General features: G+C 37.1%; 1 protein-coding gene across 1 annotated transcript in view; it reads left to right on the forward strand.

Annotated features, from left to right (window-relative positions):
• Positions 1-18,357, forward strand: part of zdhhc17 (zDHHC palmitoyltransferase 17) — a 34,150-nt gene that overhangs the window by 3,066 nt on the left and 12,727 nt on the right. The window contains exons 2-10 of the mRNA XM_066724666.1: positions 6,472-6,575; positions 9,085-9,207; positions 10,324-10,401; positions 11,055-11,199; positions 13,388-13,452; positions 15,480-15,642; positions 16,378-16,503; positions 16,979-17,121; positions 17,448-17,548. Coding sequence (XP_066580763.1) covers positions 6,472-6,575; positions 9,085-9,207; positions 10,324-10,401; positions 11,055-11,199; positions 13,388-13,452; positions 15,480-15,642; positions 16,378-16,503; positions 16,979-17,121; positions 17,448-17,548 — 1,048 coding nt within the window. The remainder of the gene's footprint in view (positions 1-6,471; positions 6,576-9,084; positions 9,208-10,323; positions 10,402-11,054; positions 11,200-13,387; positions 13,453-15,479; positions 15,643-16,377; positions 16,504-16,978; positions 17,122-17,447; positions 17,549-18,357) is intronic.

Below are 18,357 nucleotides of genomic sequence, written 5' to 3' on the forward strand. Positions count from 1 at the left end.
GTGCTGACAGAATCTAACATCTACAGGTTATGGAATAATGTTAATTCATACCTTGTGTTGCTTGTGCCCAATGAAACATGGTACAAAAACAGCGTATAGTCACAGTGCAGCAGATGGAAGAGGGTCAAAAACAGAATTAAAGTTCTTCTTCATCCCCTCTCAAACTCAGTCTTGATGAAAACGGCAGACCCACGAGAGAGTTGTACATCATCAATAATTCATAATCTATTACCATCTCCGTGCTGTCCAGCCTATGTACCTACCCCTACCCCTACCACTACTTAGTCTTAAGTTGGCTTTCTCTGTAAATTAATTCATGCATATTGAGAAATAACAACAAAAATGGAGTTGAGATATTTGAAGGTCAGGCACCATTCGGCAGTGCGTGTGTCTTTTTTGACAGAAACCTTTAATCTCTTTGCGATTAAAATATCCCATGTCCTTAGAAGTCTCTCTGAAAAGTTACAGATTGAACTAGATAACGTGCATATGCAAAAGGCATCAGCAGAAAACTAAGCAATATGCAAATGGAAAAGAACTGTTACACCATTGAATCTAGTATAAGCATAATCTTACAAGAGAGCGTGCAGAGTGAAGTAAGAAGTATGCGTTTGACCTGCAAACACGTCTTTCCTGTAGGGTAGGTTGTGTTTTATCTTCAGGATACTATAATGGTCCAGTACACCTTGGTAGCAGGCTGAAGAATGATGTTATATAGTGCAGTGCTAAGTTGCTGTTATGGGATTTTTTTGTCTGATGAGTAAATCTCATTGTTTGGGTTCACAGTACTATGAGCACTATCCTGTAATTTAGATGTTGGTCAAATGAAAACGTAGGAAGCACAACTTGTGCTGTGACCCTGTACACAATAGTTAACAAACTGAGTACAATAACATTGCTCAAGTTAAACCTGAAAATCGTGAACCTAATGGGTTTGAGGTTTTGTTCTGAGATGTCAGCTTTAAACTGTCTGAAGATGCAAACCGCTTGCTTGTTTACTTCAGCTTGGGGCTTTTGTAGGATCACACTAAGTGCTACACAGTCTGCATTTTATTTGTTCAAGTCCGATACCTTCCTTAACTTGTTACAGATTTTGAGTCCCTAAATGTAGCTTTTAGCCAGATAGTAGAAAACTTAAAATAATTAATTGAGGAAAGGTTCTCATGTTTTTTCATCACTTATCCATCCCAGGGTTTGGTTAATTATAAGTGTGGACATTAGGCTACATGTACAGTGATAAACCTCTTCACTGAGTCAGCAGTTAGGCCTGAAGCTTGACTTTTGGAACTATGTTGCTAATGTTGCTAGCAACAGACTGTAAAACTCCCTTTGTTAATGGCTTCTTTGTTTAAGTAGTATTCGAATTGCTGGTGTTGCCTCTTGTTTATATATATATTAAAAAAAAAAAAAAAGATTTGTGGTGGAATTATGAATGACACATTACAGATGTGGCATCAACTAAAATCCACATGAGATTCAGCAAGAGCATTTAAAGAAAGGGTCTGAATATTATGATACATGATTTGTTACCGCAGCTGTAAATTGAATGGCCCAGTTTTCATTTGTTATTGGCCTATTCCTGAAATGTGTGGTTGCAGGAAGTATAGCAAGGTTTTGGTTATTAAATTGAAAAATCCATATATATAATTTTTTTTTAATTGCATCAACCTTTTTGAAAAGCGTGAACTTAAAATTATATATTGTGCAACAACATAATGTTAACGATCAGATACCCGCACCTTAACGGTTTTCGTCCCGCCTTGGCCCAGGTCCTACACTGGGCACATTTTGTCACTAGGCATGTTGGCAGACACAGTGCTTTGTTGATTATGATCATTTACACTCGTTGTTCAGCTTAGTTAGCTCTAACAATATAAGGGCACAGCCCAACCAACGGATCAGAAAAGAAGGATGTGGCTTTTATTTTGACACCTTTCTTTTTTGGTCACATTTGACCATTTTAAACAGCATTCAGTGTTTCTCAACATGAATGCCAAATTGCAGCACGGTATCTGAAATGCCTAGACACTGGCTTAAAATATTTTGTAAGAACTTTTCTCTTGACATATTTCTTATAGATTTATGGGCATTGTGAAGAAAGTGATTTGACCGTGGTCTTCAGTTCAGAATTTCATTCCTGAATATTGAACTTTCAAAGCTGTACTCAACAAGCATTCTCTCGCAATAGGCACTTTTGTTTCTCAACATGCATATTAAAAACAGGAAATTCTATGAATTTAAGTTAAAAGCCAGAAGAAGACAGTTTTTCAGATGTGAGTTGGTAGTATCTTGTTATAGATTTGAGGTGTTCTGGTCTTGAATAGCATCCAGCATAAAACTGCCATATTTCTGATTTGACACCAGAGATCTATTACAATTCTAACACTTGATTTTTCATTCTCTTTTGACTCATGACTCACAGACATTTCTTCCTTGCTCACTACTATGAGGTAAAGCTACTCGGTTCAATCACAGTGTTGAAAGTTCCATGAAAAACGCATTTAAAAAAGTGCTTTGGGCTCAAATGTATAGCTTCATAGATCAAATACGTTTCTGATGGAAGACATGAATAACATTTGCAACTAGATCTGTTCTACTCCCAACTGTTGACTTTACATACAGCTCCTGTGTAAGAATGAACAGAGACAGAGACCGAGTATATATTCGTAAAGCAAATAATGAACACTGCAATTATATCTGCAATTGCAGACTACTTGCAAATCCTAATTAGCACTATCCTTGGGCAAGAGGGGGTGGCTAATGTGGTTGACCTGGAGGTCAGAAGGCCCTTGGGGGAAAGGATGGGATTCAGGCTTTATCAGAACACACTTTGAGATTGCTTTTCTCCATCTTTCACAGTCTATGGCTCTGTGTGCTGTAGATCATATTACTGACAAATAGTGTAAGCCTTCTGTTGGTACTGACTGCTGATTAGATGTTAAATGTGTCACCTTGCCATTCAATGGATTGGAAAGTAGAACAGTGACAGTGTTTGGCGCTAATGACATTACAATGCAAACATGTTTGTTAATGTATGACAATAGATCTCAGTAATGATAATATTGAGGTTATGGTCAATAACAAGCTATTTTAGTTTTGAATGCCTAAATGGTATAAATACGTTATAAATTTCTGGCATTAGAATAATAAATTTAGAACTGATTTACATAAGAGAACATATACAGAATTTATATTCCTTTATTGTTTTTATTACTCAGTAAAAAAGTGACTGAAATTTAGTACGTCTTTCCCCGAGCAGCTATTTTTTAAACTAATAAATAACACGATTCAATTTGTGTTGTTGTTGCAATCTGTTATTGAGGGAGTCTGGTTGTACTATTTTTAAAATCTTAAAAGTGTTAATTGTATCAGAATTATAAATGATCTATTACTTTATTCACACTAATAATTGGGTAAGTAAAAAAACTATTAGAAATGAAGCAACAGGTCTGTATATTTTGCCACTTATTAGATGATAGGCAGTAAATGAAGAAAGATGAATACCTGTCTGCTGTTAGGAAAGAAGAGAAATTACATTTCAAATTGGGGCAAGGAAGGTGTCTGTCATTTTGTAGACATACAATTTTTCTATTTGTAGCCTTTTTTCCTTCTTCTATTTGAAAGATGTATGAGGTAGACATCCCCAACATTGGATGGGGAAAAACAGCAAATTATATTTTGTGCCCTCATATTTTTGGTCTAGTGAACCTATAAGATATCAAATGCCTCCAGGTAAATTGAGTTTCAGCACTGTGATGCCCAGTTCTGGAAGGTTTACAGATATAATGCCAATTGTCAAAAAAATGTGTGTCATCAATAAAACAATTATGGACCGAAATATGAACTAGGCTGCTGAAACGGAGTATTGCACTGTTGTTCACAAATGTGGTCACTGATTTCAAAGTTACCATGTGTGTCAATGGTTGTAGTAGTAAATTAAAACCAGGACATACAAGGAGTTGAACATTAGTGAGATCCAACAAGAAATGCTTAAAAACGGGTGATCATTTATAAAAGGCTTAGATACATAGTTAATATACTATCTATATACTGATATACTATTAATATATTAAGACTAATAACTATAGAGGAACTATACATGTATTAATAATGTTCTAATAGAGAAATTGTCAGGTTTTGATGGCTGATGCTAGATTATTAGATTATTTGGTGGTCTTCTCATTGTTCCTGCATGAGACACTAAAGCAATGGTTTCCTGTTTTCTGCCTCATGTTCATATACATAAATTCTGTTGTGATAGATAACCTAGATCTAGGTTCATATTACTCAACCCCTCTTCTCCTGGCACGTGCAGCTGATCTAGTTTTGGATTGTAACAAACCTGTTATTCTGTCAGTTTTTTCGTTTTTTTTTCTTTTACTTCCTTAATCCCTCAGAGAGAATGTTTTAATGTTTTATTCCTGAGATCATACAAGTTTCGTGAATAAAAGCCTCTGACAAAACAATGCAGTTGTACCTCAAATGGCTTCGCCTGTAAGGTTAAGAATAAAATGTACAGATTTTTTGACAAATTCCTGGAGGAATAAGGTTAGTTCAAACTTAATTTTTCTTAAATCAATTGATTTCTTAGGCCTCTCCCATTATGAGAAGCCTTGTCAGTTTGTATCAGGGGTGCATAACTTATTTTTATCAAAGGTCAGTCTCAAGAATGTTTGTGACTTGTTATTGTGACCCACTGAACTTATGTTGCGCACCCCCTGAAGTTATAGTTGTTTAAGCTGTAGTTTTTTGAATGAAAGTTCAGTAAAATGCTCCTCAAAATATTCAACTTCTTAGCCCACTTAATAAAACATGCATCTTGATTCCAGTGATAGTATCTAATTTCACTGTTTTCTCAAACTCAGAGCCAAGAGGCCTTTAGCTTATTGAGAAAAGTAGAATTATTTTATGTGGTATTTGTGACTTGCTTTAATCCAATAATTAACCAACTAAACAATCTGGTACAATTTTCTTAAATCCTCAATGACTAAAACTAAGGGCTACACCAAAGCAATATTTTGAGCTGCCCACCAATCACAAATTAAAAACTTGTTACCTGTTGCTTTTTGATTTATAAATGGAAAGTGGCTTCTGATAATAAATTCAACTGCGATAGGTTAGCCTATATGTTTGTGCTTTGTATTTGCTGGTAGGTCATAGTTTTGCTCTGGTCTAGCCCCAAGTCTTCAGTCCGATGTACATTATTATGTACCGTATATATGGTAATTATGTTAGGTATGTAGTTTATATGGTAATACCATGTGACTTATGTTTACATAATGGTGTTTTGTTTAAGTGATCATGTATCTTTTCATCATCCAACATTTCAAATCTACCAGTTGTAATTATTTGGTTTTACCAAATTTTTTAGCAAGACCTTTACATTCTTCTCCACCAGGCCATCTTTTTCTTTTAAACCTCTATTCTGAAAAGAGAGACCACTCGACATCCTGATCTGTGATGTTTTTTTCCAAAAAAAAGCTTATGATTTTTTTGTTTATTTTTTATTTATTTTTATTCCAGTTTATTTTAAAGATGACCATCTTTTTAGAGAGAATAGTCAATGGAAAGATATAGATTATGCATAATGTGAAAATCCAAGCAATAATCCTGTCGTTGATGGAATGTAGAGACGCTCCTTGACGTTATAACATTGAAATATTATCACTCATTAGAATATGATATTTTGACTGTATTTCTAATTTAATCCACTATGATGATTGACGCTCATAGGGTACCACAGGTGCAGGACTTCACTGTACATCTGATAAATATAACTTTTATTGGTTTTAGCCATTTGTGGTTTTATTGTTGAAATTGAGGCTTACTTTAAATGTTATCTGCTGTTACAGCATTAGTCAGGCATTAACTTGTTTAATTAGAATTAAACTTAAGACCTTGAATGTTTTGAAAATGTACATGTATGGGAAATACATTTTCAGAATATAGGCCTGGCAGTGTGTTTTAATTCAGTATAAGGATATATTTAAATGTTTTTTCCTTCACACTGAGTTCCTTTTATGTTCAGTTTCTTTGCAGGGCTTGTGGAGAGTTGTGCTGCTGTTCTCTTCACTTTCCTTACATCATAGTCACTGCTTAATTGAATACTATATTAAAATGTTTATTTTCTGAAACTAATGTTTAACTTTAAATGCTTGGATTTAAAAAAAGAAAACATGAATGTATTCCCTTTCGTTTCATTTTGCATAAACTGATTTTATTTATGGACAAGAATGTGTTGAGCACAGATTGGATGGTGGGGGATTATCAAACACACTTGCACGGACACAGAAGAAGATTCGCTGTGAAGGTTCATATAGCCTAACTTGATTTTGTGTCAAGTGCTATAATTTGAATGCTTTTTAACGTCAGTGCCGACGTTCTGCTCAAATACAGTTTGACTTCATGTTGTGCAAAACCTCAACAGGGAGAACGACGCTTAAATATCCTCACGGTTTTGTCTCTTTGCAGGAAATCAAGCCCCAGAGTCATTATAACCATGGCTACAGTGAGTCACTTGGGCGAAAGAGCCACATTGATGATTACAGCACCTGGGACATTGTCAAAGCCACACAGTGAGTAATTAGCTCTGTCCCAGCTTCTCTGGTTTGCTTATAATTACTTTGTTTTTCTTTTGTCTGGATGTACATGATTTGATTCAAATGTGTTCAACTTTCTTAGGTAATTAGACAGTAATAACTGTTTGCTGAGGAAATACTGTGATAGCAATTGACAGATTTCCCACCTTTCCCCAATTTGAGTGTAATATCCCCCAAATTTGAACATCCGCTCTTGTTTCCCTGTAATTTACCTTAGCGGCTGCGCAGGGCAATTTCCAACTGTCTTATAAGGCACAGCTGAACAGTACTGCAAATATACACTCACCTAAAGGAGTATTAGGAACACCTGTTCAATTTCTCATTAATGCAATTATCTAACCAACCAATCACATGGCAGTTGCTTCAATGCATTTAGGGGTGTGGTCCTGGTCAAGACAATCTCCTGAACTCCAAACTGAATGTCTGAATGGGAAAGAAAGGTGATTTAAGCAATTTTGAGCGTGGCATGGTTGTTGGTGCCAGTCTGAGTATTTCACAATCTGCTCAGTTACTGGGATTTTCACGCACAACCATTTCTAGGGTTTACAAAGAATGGTGTGAAAAGGGAAAAACATCCAGTATGCGGCAGTCCTGTGGGCGAAAATGCCTTGTTGATGCTAGAGGTCAGAGGAGAATGGGCCGACTGATTCAAGCTGATAGAAGAGCAACTTTGACTGAAATAAGCACTCGTTACAACCGAGGTATGCAGCAAAGCATTTGTGAAGCCACAACACGTACAACCTTGAGGCGGATGGGCTACAACAGCAGAAGACCCCACCGGGTACCACTCATCTCCACTACAAATAGGAAAAAGAGGCTACAATTTGCACAAGCTCACCAAAATTGGACAGTTGAAGACTGGAAAAATGTTGCCTGGTCTGATGAGTCTCGATTTCTGTTGAGACATTCAGATGGTAGAGTCAGAATTTGGCGTAAACAGAATGAGAACATGGATCCATCATGCCTTGTTACCACTGTGCAGGCTGGTGGTGGTGGTGTAATGGTGTGGGGGATGTTTTCTTGGCACACTTTAGGCCCCTTAGTGCCAATTGGGCATCGTTTAAATGCCACGGCCTACCTGAGCATTGTTTCTGACCATGTCCATCCCTTTATGACCACCATGTACCCATCCTCTGATGGCTACTTCCAGCAGGATAATGCACCATGTCACAAAGGTCCAATCATTTCAAATTGGTTTCTTGAACATGACAATGAGTTCACTGTACTAAACTGGCCCCCACAGTCACCAGATCTCAACCCAATAGAGCATCTTTGGGATGTGGTGGAACGGGAGCTTCGTGCCCTGGATGTGCATCCCACAAATCTCCATCAACTGCAAGATGCTATCCTATCAATATGGGCCAACATTTCTAAAGAATGCTTTCAGCACCTTGTTGAATCAATGCCACGTAGAATTAAGGCAGTTCTGAAGGCGAAAGGGGGTCAAACACAGTATTAGTATGGTGTTCCTAATAATCCTTTAGGTGAGTGTATATCCTTATATGGTGGAAACCAGCCAAGATGCATCATGTACTATACAGAGTATAATTAAAATTTAAGCGAGAGAAGCTTGTTAGCGTTGTAGCAGAGAATTGTTAAACTTCTTATGAGAACTGTAAAGTGGCATTTATAGTGAATAATCTGTGGTGTTACATTACTTTTTATTATTTTTAAAGTCTTTAATTTTGCTGCTGTACCTATATAATTAAAATCCCTGCTGAAATCTCACCAGAATCTGCTAAAATTCTTTTAAAATTCTACATGTATAATATAATCTACATAATCTATGTAATGTGAAATGTGTGTTCTTATCAAACAATATGTTTTAAACAAACAAACTGAAGAATAAATTGGAAAGTTGGAAACCTTACCATAAATGTGCTTTGTCATCCATGAATAGTCATGTTTGGGATTTTATTGTTAACCACATCTAGCAAAGGGAAATTAATTAATGTAATGGTGCAAATTCGTCTTGTGTTTCCTACTTTGAATGGCCTAAGTAAGACAAAAAATTTTTTTTACCCCTCTAAAAATTGCTTTTTAGAGAAACATGGAATTTCTTCAGTATGAATGCATACCAATCAGAATCCCTGTATACAGCAACAGTGGTTCTGATTTATGTGTTCTTTAAAAAATAAAAAAAACAGAATCGTTATTGTTACATTATATCACATTATTTTTACATTTTACTGATTTATACAGCTGGGCATTTACTGGAGCAATCTAAGTAAGGTACCTTGCTCAAGGGTACAACAGCAATGCCCCCACCTGGGATTGAACCCACAACCCTGTGCTCTAAAGTCCAGAGCCCTGAGCACTACTCCACACTTAAACATATTAAATGTATTATACACAGTGTATGTTGTGTGCTCGGTTATAAAGTTATATGAAATGGCACAATTGAACAGAAACAACAGTGAATAATCCTGTCCTTTTCAAATGGTTGCTTTCAGTTGTGTCTCATTGCTGGTGTGGTCTCTCGCAGGTATGGAATATTCGAGCGCTGTCGAGAGCTGGTGGAGGCGGGTTATGATGTCCGACAGCCAGACAAGGAGAACGTCACCCTCCTGCACTGGGCAGCCATTAATAACAGAATAGATCTTGTAAAGTAAGTACAAGATGTACAGGAAAGCAGAAATGTAAAGTGGAAACTGGATGATACAGAGCTAGGCCTGTAAAATCGGCTATTTTACAGCAGGACACCCAGGTTCGGTGTGTAAGTCATTTTGCAAATGTTATCAACTGTTGTTGCATTTTAAGAATAAATTGAAGTGGTTAATGTGCAAATAAAGGGAGAAATGCACAGATTGAGACTTGCCTGTAAACCAGATTTAATTATCTATTATATCCCATATTCTGTTGGAAAAGAGCAGCAGTGTTGGCTTTGTGACTTAAGCTTAGCTCTTTAAAAGCATAATCTTGCTTCTCTTAAACCATAACAACAAACTATATAGCTTTTATTGTATTAAATTTAGATGTATTTTTGGTAGTATACGCAGACATTGTAGAGAAGTTGGATTTAATAGTAGTGCTGCTTTTTTTTTCCTTGCTTGTCTTATCTGTGGATTTCCTAGACCTTGTCACTGTAGCTGAAGTGACTGGTGTGATGACACCCTAGTGTGCCATTTCAGAAAACCTTTAAGTGCAAAGCATTTGTTAGTGCTGCTTACTTTCTGAAGGGATGAAAGCAGAACTGTCAGCAATAGATGGACGATTGTAATTCATAGCGTCTCCCATGCAACACTAGATAACTGCCATTTTCTCACTTCCCCTAGTGCTAGATCTTGGCACCATAGCAATTTCATACTTGTTCTGTTGGTATATTTGTAAATACTGTCTATACTATTGCATCATCTGAAAAATGCATGTTCCTTTCTGATGGTTTTTGATACAAAATGTTCCAAAATGTCAGACCAACAGGTGCCAGTTTAGATTACAAGGCATATTTTTCCCCTTTTAGTCTTTTAATATGATGTTTTGATGGACTCTGAATTAAGCCTGTTGTTAATCTCCCCTTGTAATCTCTTATCTGTTGTGCCCCCCCCCCCACACACACACATATACACACACATTCACACACACACACACAATACAGGACTGTCATTAATCTATGGTCATTTCAGGTATTCAGGGTAACAAAGGATGGATTATTTTAACATTTATATTTTGCTATTGCACAAAAATAACACATAACTAATTGTTTAATATGGTATTTCCCCCCCAGATATTACATATCAAAGGGTGCAATTGTAGATCAGCTTGGGGGTGATCTCAATTCAACACCACTCCATTGGGCCACAAGGTAAGATTCCCTTCCTGAGGATTGAAGGCTGAAGAGTGTTGTGAAATGCTTGACATAAACACAAGCTTTTTCACATTTGTTATTTTTCATCAAGAAGTTGTTTAAAAGCACTGGGATTCATATTCTCTGTATTTGAAGTACCATGAATCATTGTAATCTATATTTTATGCTTTCTGTTCTACTGGAAATATTTATTTGTGCAATACATTTAAGGAACATTTTCAGATCTTGACTGGATTGGATGATTTCTGAAAGCAAAGAATACCAATCTACCAAGCAAAAATAATATATACATACACAACCTACTTTCATCACGGTACGGTAGCTCTATGCATTAAATAAACCTCTTAATGGTATAGATTTAAAGCAATGCGACATTCAGAATTTTGCACTGTACTTTGTACTTGATCTTCGTTTGAATCCACATTATTAGGGTACATATTGTACCCATATTGAATTGCATTTTTAATTTTTTTGCTCTTATTGTAATATGTTCTGTAAATGTGGTTTTATAACAACTGCACATTGCTGTGGGTAAGGGCATCTGCTTAGAAATTAAGAATGAGTGTTTGTTTGTTTACCTTGACCCATCCATGAGAGGACTCAGTTGTGGTCTGTGAAAGCTAATCCGGGCTGTCCTGGTTGTTTTCCAGACAGGGACATTTATCCATGGTGGTGCAGCTTCTGAAGTATGGGGCCGACCCCTCTCTCATTGATGGCGAGGGCTGCAGCTGCATTCACCTGGCTGCTCAATTTGGACACACTTCAATTGTTGCGTATTTCATTGCCAAGGGCCAGGTATGCATGAATACACAATTTACAGGGGGGTGACTAAAAATGTTATTTTCATTGAAGACCTATAAGGAGACTGTAATTGCAGTATTTGTTCACGTTCTGTTAGCTAAATTTCTAGAATGCGGTTTATTTTTTTTTTAATGTTGTAACAGACAGTGTGTGTTTGCGCTTAATGCTTTAACCTGCGATTAACTGAAACTTAAATGCAGCAATGTACAAACGCACAGTACTGTATGAAATCTTCATACATTGCATATAGCATCACATTTCATCAGCAGAGCAGTACAATGTACACAGTCATATGGGAGAATGAGGATCAAAGGGCTGGATAGACCATTCCTGTCCCCTGACTATAATGTAATTGAAATTGAATGGGGGGGGGGGTTGAGATTTGAATGTGCTCAGAGTTGCTTCAAACTAAATCTAAGCAAAACAGATACTTAAAACTCATCAGAATGTTACAAAGCACATTTCACTCTGTAACTGGGACACCGAAGACATATAGTGAGTGAATACTTATTTCCATCCATTTATATCAGGATTTTTAATGCAATCTGTGAATGCACTGTGGTGTTCTTTTTATACTGTTGTATATTTATAATTCATGTGAATAAGAATTAGATTTTTACTTTAAAAACACACGATCGTTAATTCCTTATTTTGCATAATTTAGGCAGCAGGGATACATCATCTAGGAATGAATATTAAATATACTTGACCTCATGGTGTCAGGCGTGGATCTACTCACACATTCAGAACATGGGGCTTAATGGAATTTGCAGTCGGTTATGGGAAAAACCCACTTAAACATAAAGCCACCATCAAATAGTGCAGTGTAATTTGCATTTGGCAGTTCAATTTTGTTTTATTTGGTCTTCAGTTATCATTTTTTTTCAGATTGTGTTCAGTCATCTTTGGTTTCATAATTGGTTCATATACTGCACTATAAATGCATGACTTAAATTTCAGCTTTAAGATTGAATAATTAAGGATGTATTTCCTTTTAAATGAAAATTGCTCTATTTAAATGTCTTATGCTAGGTGCATTCTTTATCTGATTACTTTCCTTATGGAAATGTTCCCCCACTCCCATAATGCATCTAACAGGCTATGCATTTGGGGCTGTTTTTCAGCTTTACAGGGCTGTTCAGAATTGTTCATATAAATAATTGAAAATAAGAGCTGCAGTTGGGGTGTTTCTATGTTAAATTCAAATGCAAGTGTATCCTCATTGAAACATAATGAAGACCCCTGTCACAAGATCCTTTCTTTGCTTTTGCAATATGGAGTAATGAGGGTTCAGTAATATATGCAGTTCTTTTGCAGTTTGCACTTAATTAACTGAATAACTATGACTGATGGTAAGGGTAAAAAAAAGAAAGAAAGAAAAACATTCTTAAAGTTGTTCTAAATCTCATGGCATTAAGTGTGGGATTGTAAACAGATTGCCTGTGTTTTGTGGCTATAGTAAGGTTAAAAGTCTGTTGGCAAAAAGGATGGATCTAGGGTCATTTCAAGGGCTAAAAGAACTGCGCACTCAGCAGTTCACATTAGTACAGGCTCACCATTTCAGTTTCTCATTCTTGTGCCAAAACCATCAGGTATAAAATAGCATTGATATCACTGATCAATTTCTATAATGTCCAAAACATCAGAACCCATAACCGATTAAAGCTACATATTCTATATGCTGTGTGTGGTAGGCATTCTTGTATAGATGTACAGTATAGATGAATGTAGTGAACCTGCACATTAGATGGGTTATGAGTCACACTTCATATCTGAATATCTGAAATCACAACTGAACAGGCTTATAAAAGTATTATATTTTAATCTCTACAGACATAAAGCATTATTTATCTTCCTTATATTGATGGTGATATTGGTCAAATATGTAAAAAGCATCTAAAAGCCTGCAACATTATATGATATGCCCACAAGGTGGTGCCATGTTGTATATAAAAACTAACATTACAGACTCTTCAAAAAGGGTTTGATGCTGTTTTCTCTTCAATCTTCAAATTGATTTCTAAAGCACTTTGTTTGTGCATATGTATTTTCAAGCATTATTAGAAGGGCCCTGAACTGATATTACAATTGTTTTACCCTTTTGCTCTATTTAACCTGAAAGTGAAAACATCCTAACCGTGTTCTTGCTTCTCTTGCTAACGTCAGTTGATTTATTTAAAAGGATGTGGACATGATGGATCAGAATGGCATGACTCCATTGATGTGGGCGGCTTACAGAACACACAGGTGAGTTGGCTTCAGGTTATGAGGATGGGGGAGGGAATCTGTTACTCTTAAACTGTAGACCAAAATAACCAGAGTTCACACTTTATTGAGGAAGCCACTCACATTAAAAACAAGTTATGACTTTGGGTGCAGCATTCTGAACGAGCTTGAGCCAAAGGTGTTTAATGAGGACGGGCAGCAAATACAAGTGTGGAGTAGAATAGCTAGAGTAAAGCATTGTCATATAAGACAATGAGTTGCTAGATAAAGATATTGCTTATAATGGATCAAGGTCTGAGCCCTGTGCAGCTCTGTATTCAACATCTCCAGTTTCAGACAAATACTGACTCATTCAAAGTCAATATTTTAGATGCAGATCCACCCCAAAGCAATGTGTGTAATGCAATCCTGTGCTCCACAGTGTCAGAACAGAAAGTTCGATCAATGTCAGAAATGATACTGTCAGCAGACTGAGAGGTCACTGCAGTCCTCAGCAGAGGTCTCACTGCTTGTTTACGTATTTGGAAAGACTGATTCTTGAATTGCTTATAATTAGGACATATGATGCAGCTTTAATGCAATCATCCCAGTCCCCACAGAGTCACCCTTGTGAATAAACGGCATTAGGAATAGAGTCAATATGGGAGGGTTTGCTGGAGAAGCTGTTATCCAGCTGGTCAGCAGCAATCTGCATTCTCAGCACTTTAAGGCTCTGTTCACTTGACAAGAAGCTAGATTATAAACGCACTAGGCAACGGCTTTTCCACATCAATGAGCATCGGAGGAGAACTCGGACAGGCAGAAGTGGCATCTTTAAACATTTGCAGTTCCATGGCTTTGGGATGTTTACATCCTGAAAACAACAATAATTGGTCATGTTTATTCTCATCTTTCTATTGAGAACTAGATGTAAAGCAAATATTTACTTCACAGAACACAGCCCATCCACTGTCTGGACAATGTGTCCACTTTTCTGTGATGCAGACATCTCTTCAGTGCAGTTTGGACATTAACAGCATGATATTTGTTTGTGTATAAGGTGGATAGTGTACAATTTGCTTTGTATATCTAGGAGGAGAAGCACTTTTTACACTGTTTTCAAAAAAAGCAACTGCAATTACACTTTCAGTAGCATAAAACTTTTCAATAGAAATGTATTCAAAATATTGTAAATGGAGGGTAAAAGAATAAATGTAGGCGAATGTCAAACTTCACAACATTCAGTTGTTGGGACTGTCATTAGTAGTGCTGTACTTCATATTTATCTGCTTTATGTAGAAGGTTAGATGCTGCTTTTTAAAGAACCAAACATGCAACCAAAGTGTTGAATGAATAGCTGCTCCACTGCAAAGGGAAACTGCCATAAACCCATGCACAGTGGCCTGCTTGGTGTAGAGGGAGCTCTTACTTTAAATGTGTTCACTGGGCAACAAGACAAGCTGAATAAATGTCTCCCTTTAGGCGCTGACGTTCTGCTATATACATTTCTTACAATCCAGAAAGATGTTTTAATAATCTGGTTGTATTTCTCGAAAAGAGGCATTGACTTTTATATCCATGTCTGTTATTTTTAAAATGTTTCACTCTGATAAATTACTTTTGTTTGCATTTTGATCTTTACAGTAGCAGTGGTATCTGTATTTGATGTGTGTTTTTATAACCTAGGATTTTCAGATGGCCTGTTTTCTCCTGTCATATTCCAGATCACATTGCTTTAAGTTTGCAATAAGGCAATGTTTTCAATGTTCTGAAATAAGTAATAAGCATCAGGGCCTCAGAGGGGAGCTGTAATTCACAGGGAATTAACTTTTCCAGCATATAAACCTAATTTCTTATAAATCTGCACTACCCTCTACTACTTTGTAGATAATTCAATGGGATTATAGTCGTACACATCATACATTTAAAAAGATTAACAATCTGCCTGAATTACAGCAATTCCTACAAAACCCTGACAATCCCAATTAAGCAACTTCCTACTCTGTTCTTGCCTTGCTGTGTTTTTAATAGCCTGCATGGTATGAAGTGTGTCACTGCTGTGTTTTCAGTGTGGATCCTACCCGGCTCCTCCTCACTTTCAATGTTTCGGTGAACCTGGGAGACAAATATCACAAGAACACGTCGCTGCACTGGGCTGTGCTGGCCGGCAACACCACCGTCATCAGCCTGCTGCTGGAGGCAGGGGCCAACGTGGATGCACAGAACATCAAGGTTAACACAATTAAAATATCTTCAGTGTATTCCGTTGATATTTGTTTTTTAAAACTGCTGGACAAGTAGAATACATATTTAAAATGCAATGTTAACATTCATATTATATAACATTCATATCACATTGTGCACATATATATTATTACTATGACATCCATTTCCTGTTCACAACACTGTGTAGCCCCAATATTTTAGAGTTGAGTTGCAGAAGATTTTAGGCAAGTACATTTGTGAGTTTTTAGTTTAATTAAATGTACCGAAGGGAAACTATAACTCCGCTTGGAATTGCTCAGATTGAACGTGCACTCAAAATCCACAACATATTTCACTTCTGAGACTTAGCAGGTGCAGGTTATATAAAGTAATTCCATTACTGTGCCCTAATAAAAATCCCATCCAAACCCATACTTAATTAACACATGCCAAGAGTGTGGTTTGGATCACTGTCTAATGAAAAATTATTTCTTTGTCACTTAACTTGGCATACAGTTCTGTCTGAGTCGCTCTTTTTGATCAATGGGAGTGTGGCCATGTATACAGAATGGATGTTTTTAAAGAATGAGATTAAAAACTTTGCAATATTCTAACCACCAGTGCCAACGGTGACGAATCTCTCAGCTTTAACAGTAATGAGTTTGTTCCTGTCTAAGAATTACATCTTCAGGTAAATTATATTGCATGGATATTGCAGCAAAAATAGCACCAATATATTAAACTCCTGCTCTGATTCCACAGGGTGAAACGCCACTAGATCTTGCCAAGCAGAGGAAAAATGTCTGGATGATTAACCATTTACAGGAAGCAAGACAAGCGAAAGGTTATGACAGTCCTTCATTCCTTAAGAGGTTGAAGGCCGATAAGGTAAATGTAATTCCTTAAAAAGTGTGTGTATATGTGTATATATTGCTACATGTTTTGGGGTTATTTGTGCCATTGATATCCTTTTGAGTCTAAATGTAGTTAATAAACCAGCGAGTGCATTAATAAGGTAAGGGACTGGTTGGACCAAAGCCGTGTAAATTGTAGATTGCATACACTTAATGGACATCAGAGGAGCCCTTTCCTCTTTTCCTGAAGGCGTAAAGAGATCTGGCCATTAGAATAACTTTTCTGTGAAAATGCTCGATCACATATGCTTTTTACTGATGCAGAACTTTTGACACTAAACTTGTTTATAAACTGTACCTTACTGTGCAGTGTACACATGAGCTAAAATGTCTGCAAAAGGCATATTCCTGGGCGAACGTATCATTGTTGCGTCCGTTAACTATAACTCAAAGGCTTTGATCCCTGGCGACAGCTTGATCATTTATCTGCACGTTCTCTTTTAAACCAGGAATTCCGCCAAAAGGTGATGCTGGGAACTCCGTTTCTGGTCATCTGGCTGGTGGGATTCATTGCCGACTTAGACATCGACTCTTGGCTCATCAAAGGCTTAATGTACGGAGCTGTCTGGGTCACGGTCCAGTTTCTTTCAAAGTGAGTACAAAACGGTGGCTTTTGTGTTCTTCAGTTAAGTCATCTGATGTGGATATCCTCTCCCGAGGTTTCAATTATCTTGTAATGCAGTCTAAGATAGCAAAAGACACAGATTTGTTAGAAATTGTTGAACTTCCAAAAGGGATTGAATGATGATCATGTACAGGCATCCACATACTTAAATAATTAACCTTTTTTTTTTTTCCCCCATGTGCCTCAAATGTAATAAAGTAGTTACCCAGTGCATTTGATATTATTAATATTTGTATACCCTTTTTAGAAGATCTTTTCAGTGTGTTAATAACCCTGATCCCTTTTTGCTCCAGGTCTTTCTTTGACCACTCCATGCACAGTGCCCTGCCTCTGGGAATTTACCTGGCCACGAAGTTCTGGATGTATGTGACCTGGTTCTTCTGGTTCTGGAATGATATCTTTTTCAATCTAGTTGTGTGGTACACTTGTATCTATGTCCCATTTGTGAGTATTTTCCCTTTATTTGTGAAGAGACGGCGTACATCAGAAGTGTCATAAACATGCTGACATTGAGAGCAGTGGTAGGCAACAGGTGCTCCCTTCTTGACGATTGTTAGTTTGGACAAATACAACAATGTATATCAATCTTTATTTGGTATAGCGTCCGTTGCAGAGTTGCCACATTGAAATCAACACAAGCTTCTGTTATCAATACAAAGCATAAAGTAAAGCATTGCGGACGGAGGATAAGCACAGAGTAATCGCTAAATATATATTTGCTCACTACCAATATATCAAGGGTATATTCAGGAATTGTATGCAACACGTTTTATTTCTCTCTAGGCGAACATAATCTAACCATTATGAGACGGTAATTCAAAATACAAAATTGTGTGAAATACCCTTATTTTCTTTCTGCCTCCCTTCCAACAAATTACGTGGCGTAGTCCTTTTTCTAAAACCTGAAACACATGGACCACACACAGTTGCTGATCCTTCCTCCAAAAACACAAACACACACACCGCCCCAGAGGTGACCAGTTTGATGCAGTCCCACCATTCGAGACTCCACAGGAAGGCCTGGCTCTTATCTCATCACCCCTCGTTTTAGTTTATTTTTGGTGTCAATAACCAGTCTAATCTGGTTATATTACACTAAACAATTACCTCAGCATGCATTGGATGAAAGGAGACAGGAGTTGTGACTGCTGGGGGTCCTGCTAGCTGGAAATTGGACACAATACGTGGTCCCACTTGCAAACC

This window comes from Amia ocellicauda, chromosome 15 (assembly GCF_036373705.1).
Source record: "Amia ocellicauda isolate fAmiCal2 chromosome 15, fAmiCal2.hap1, whole genome shotgun sequence".
Classification (NCBI taxonomy): domain Eukaryota; kingdom Metazoa; phylum Chordata; class Actinopteri; order Amiiformes; family Amiidae; genus Amia; species Amia ocellicauda.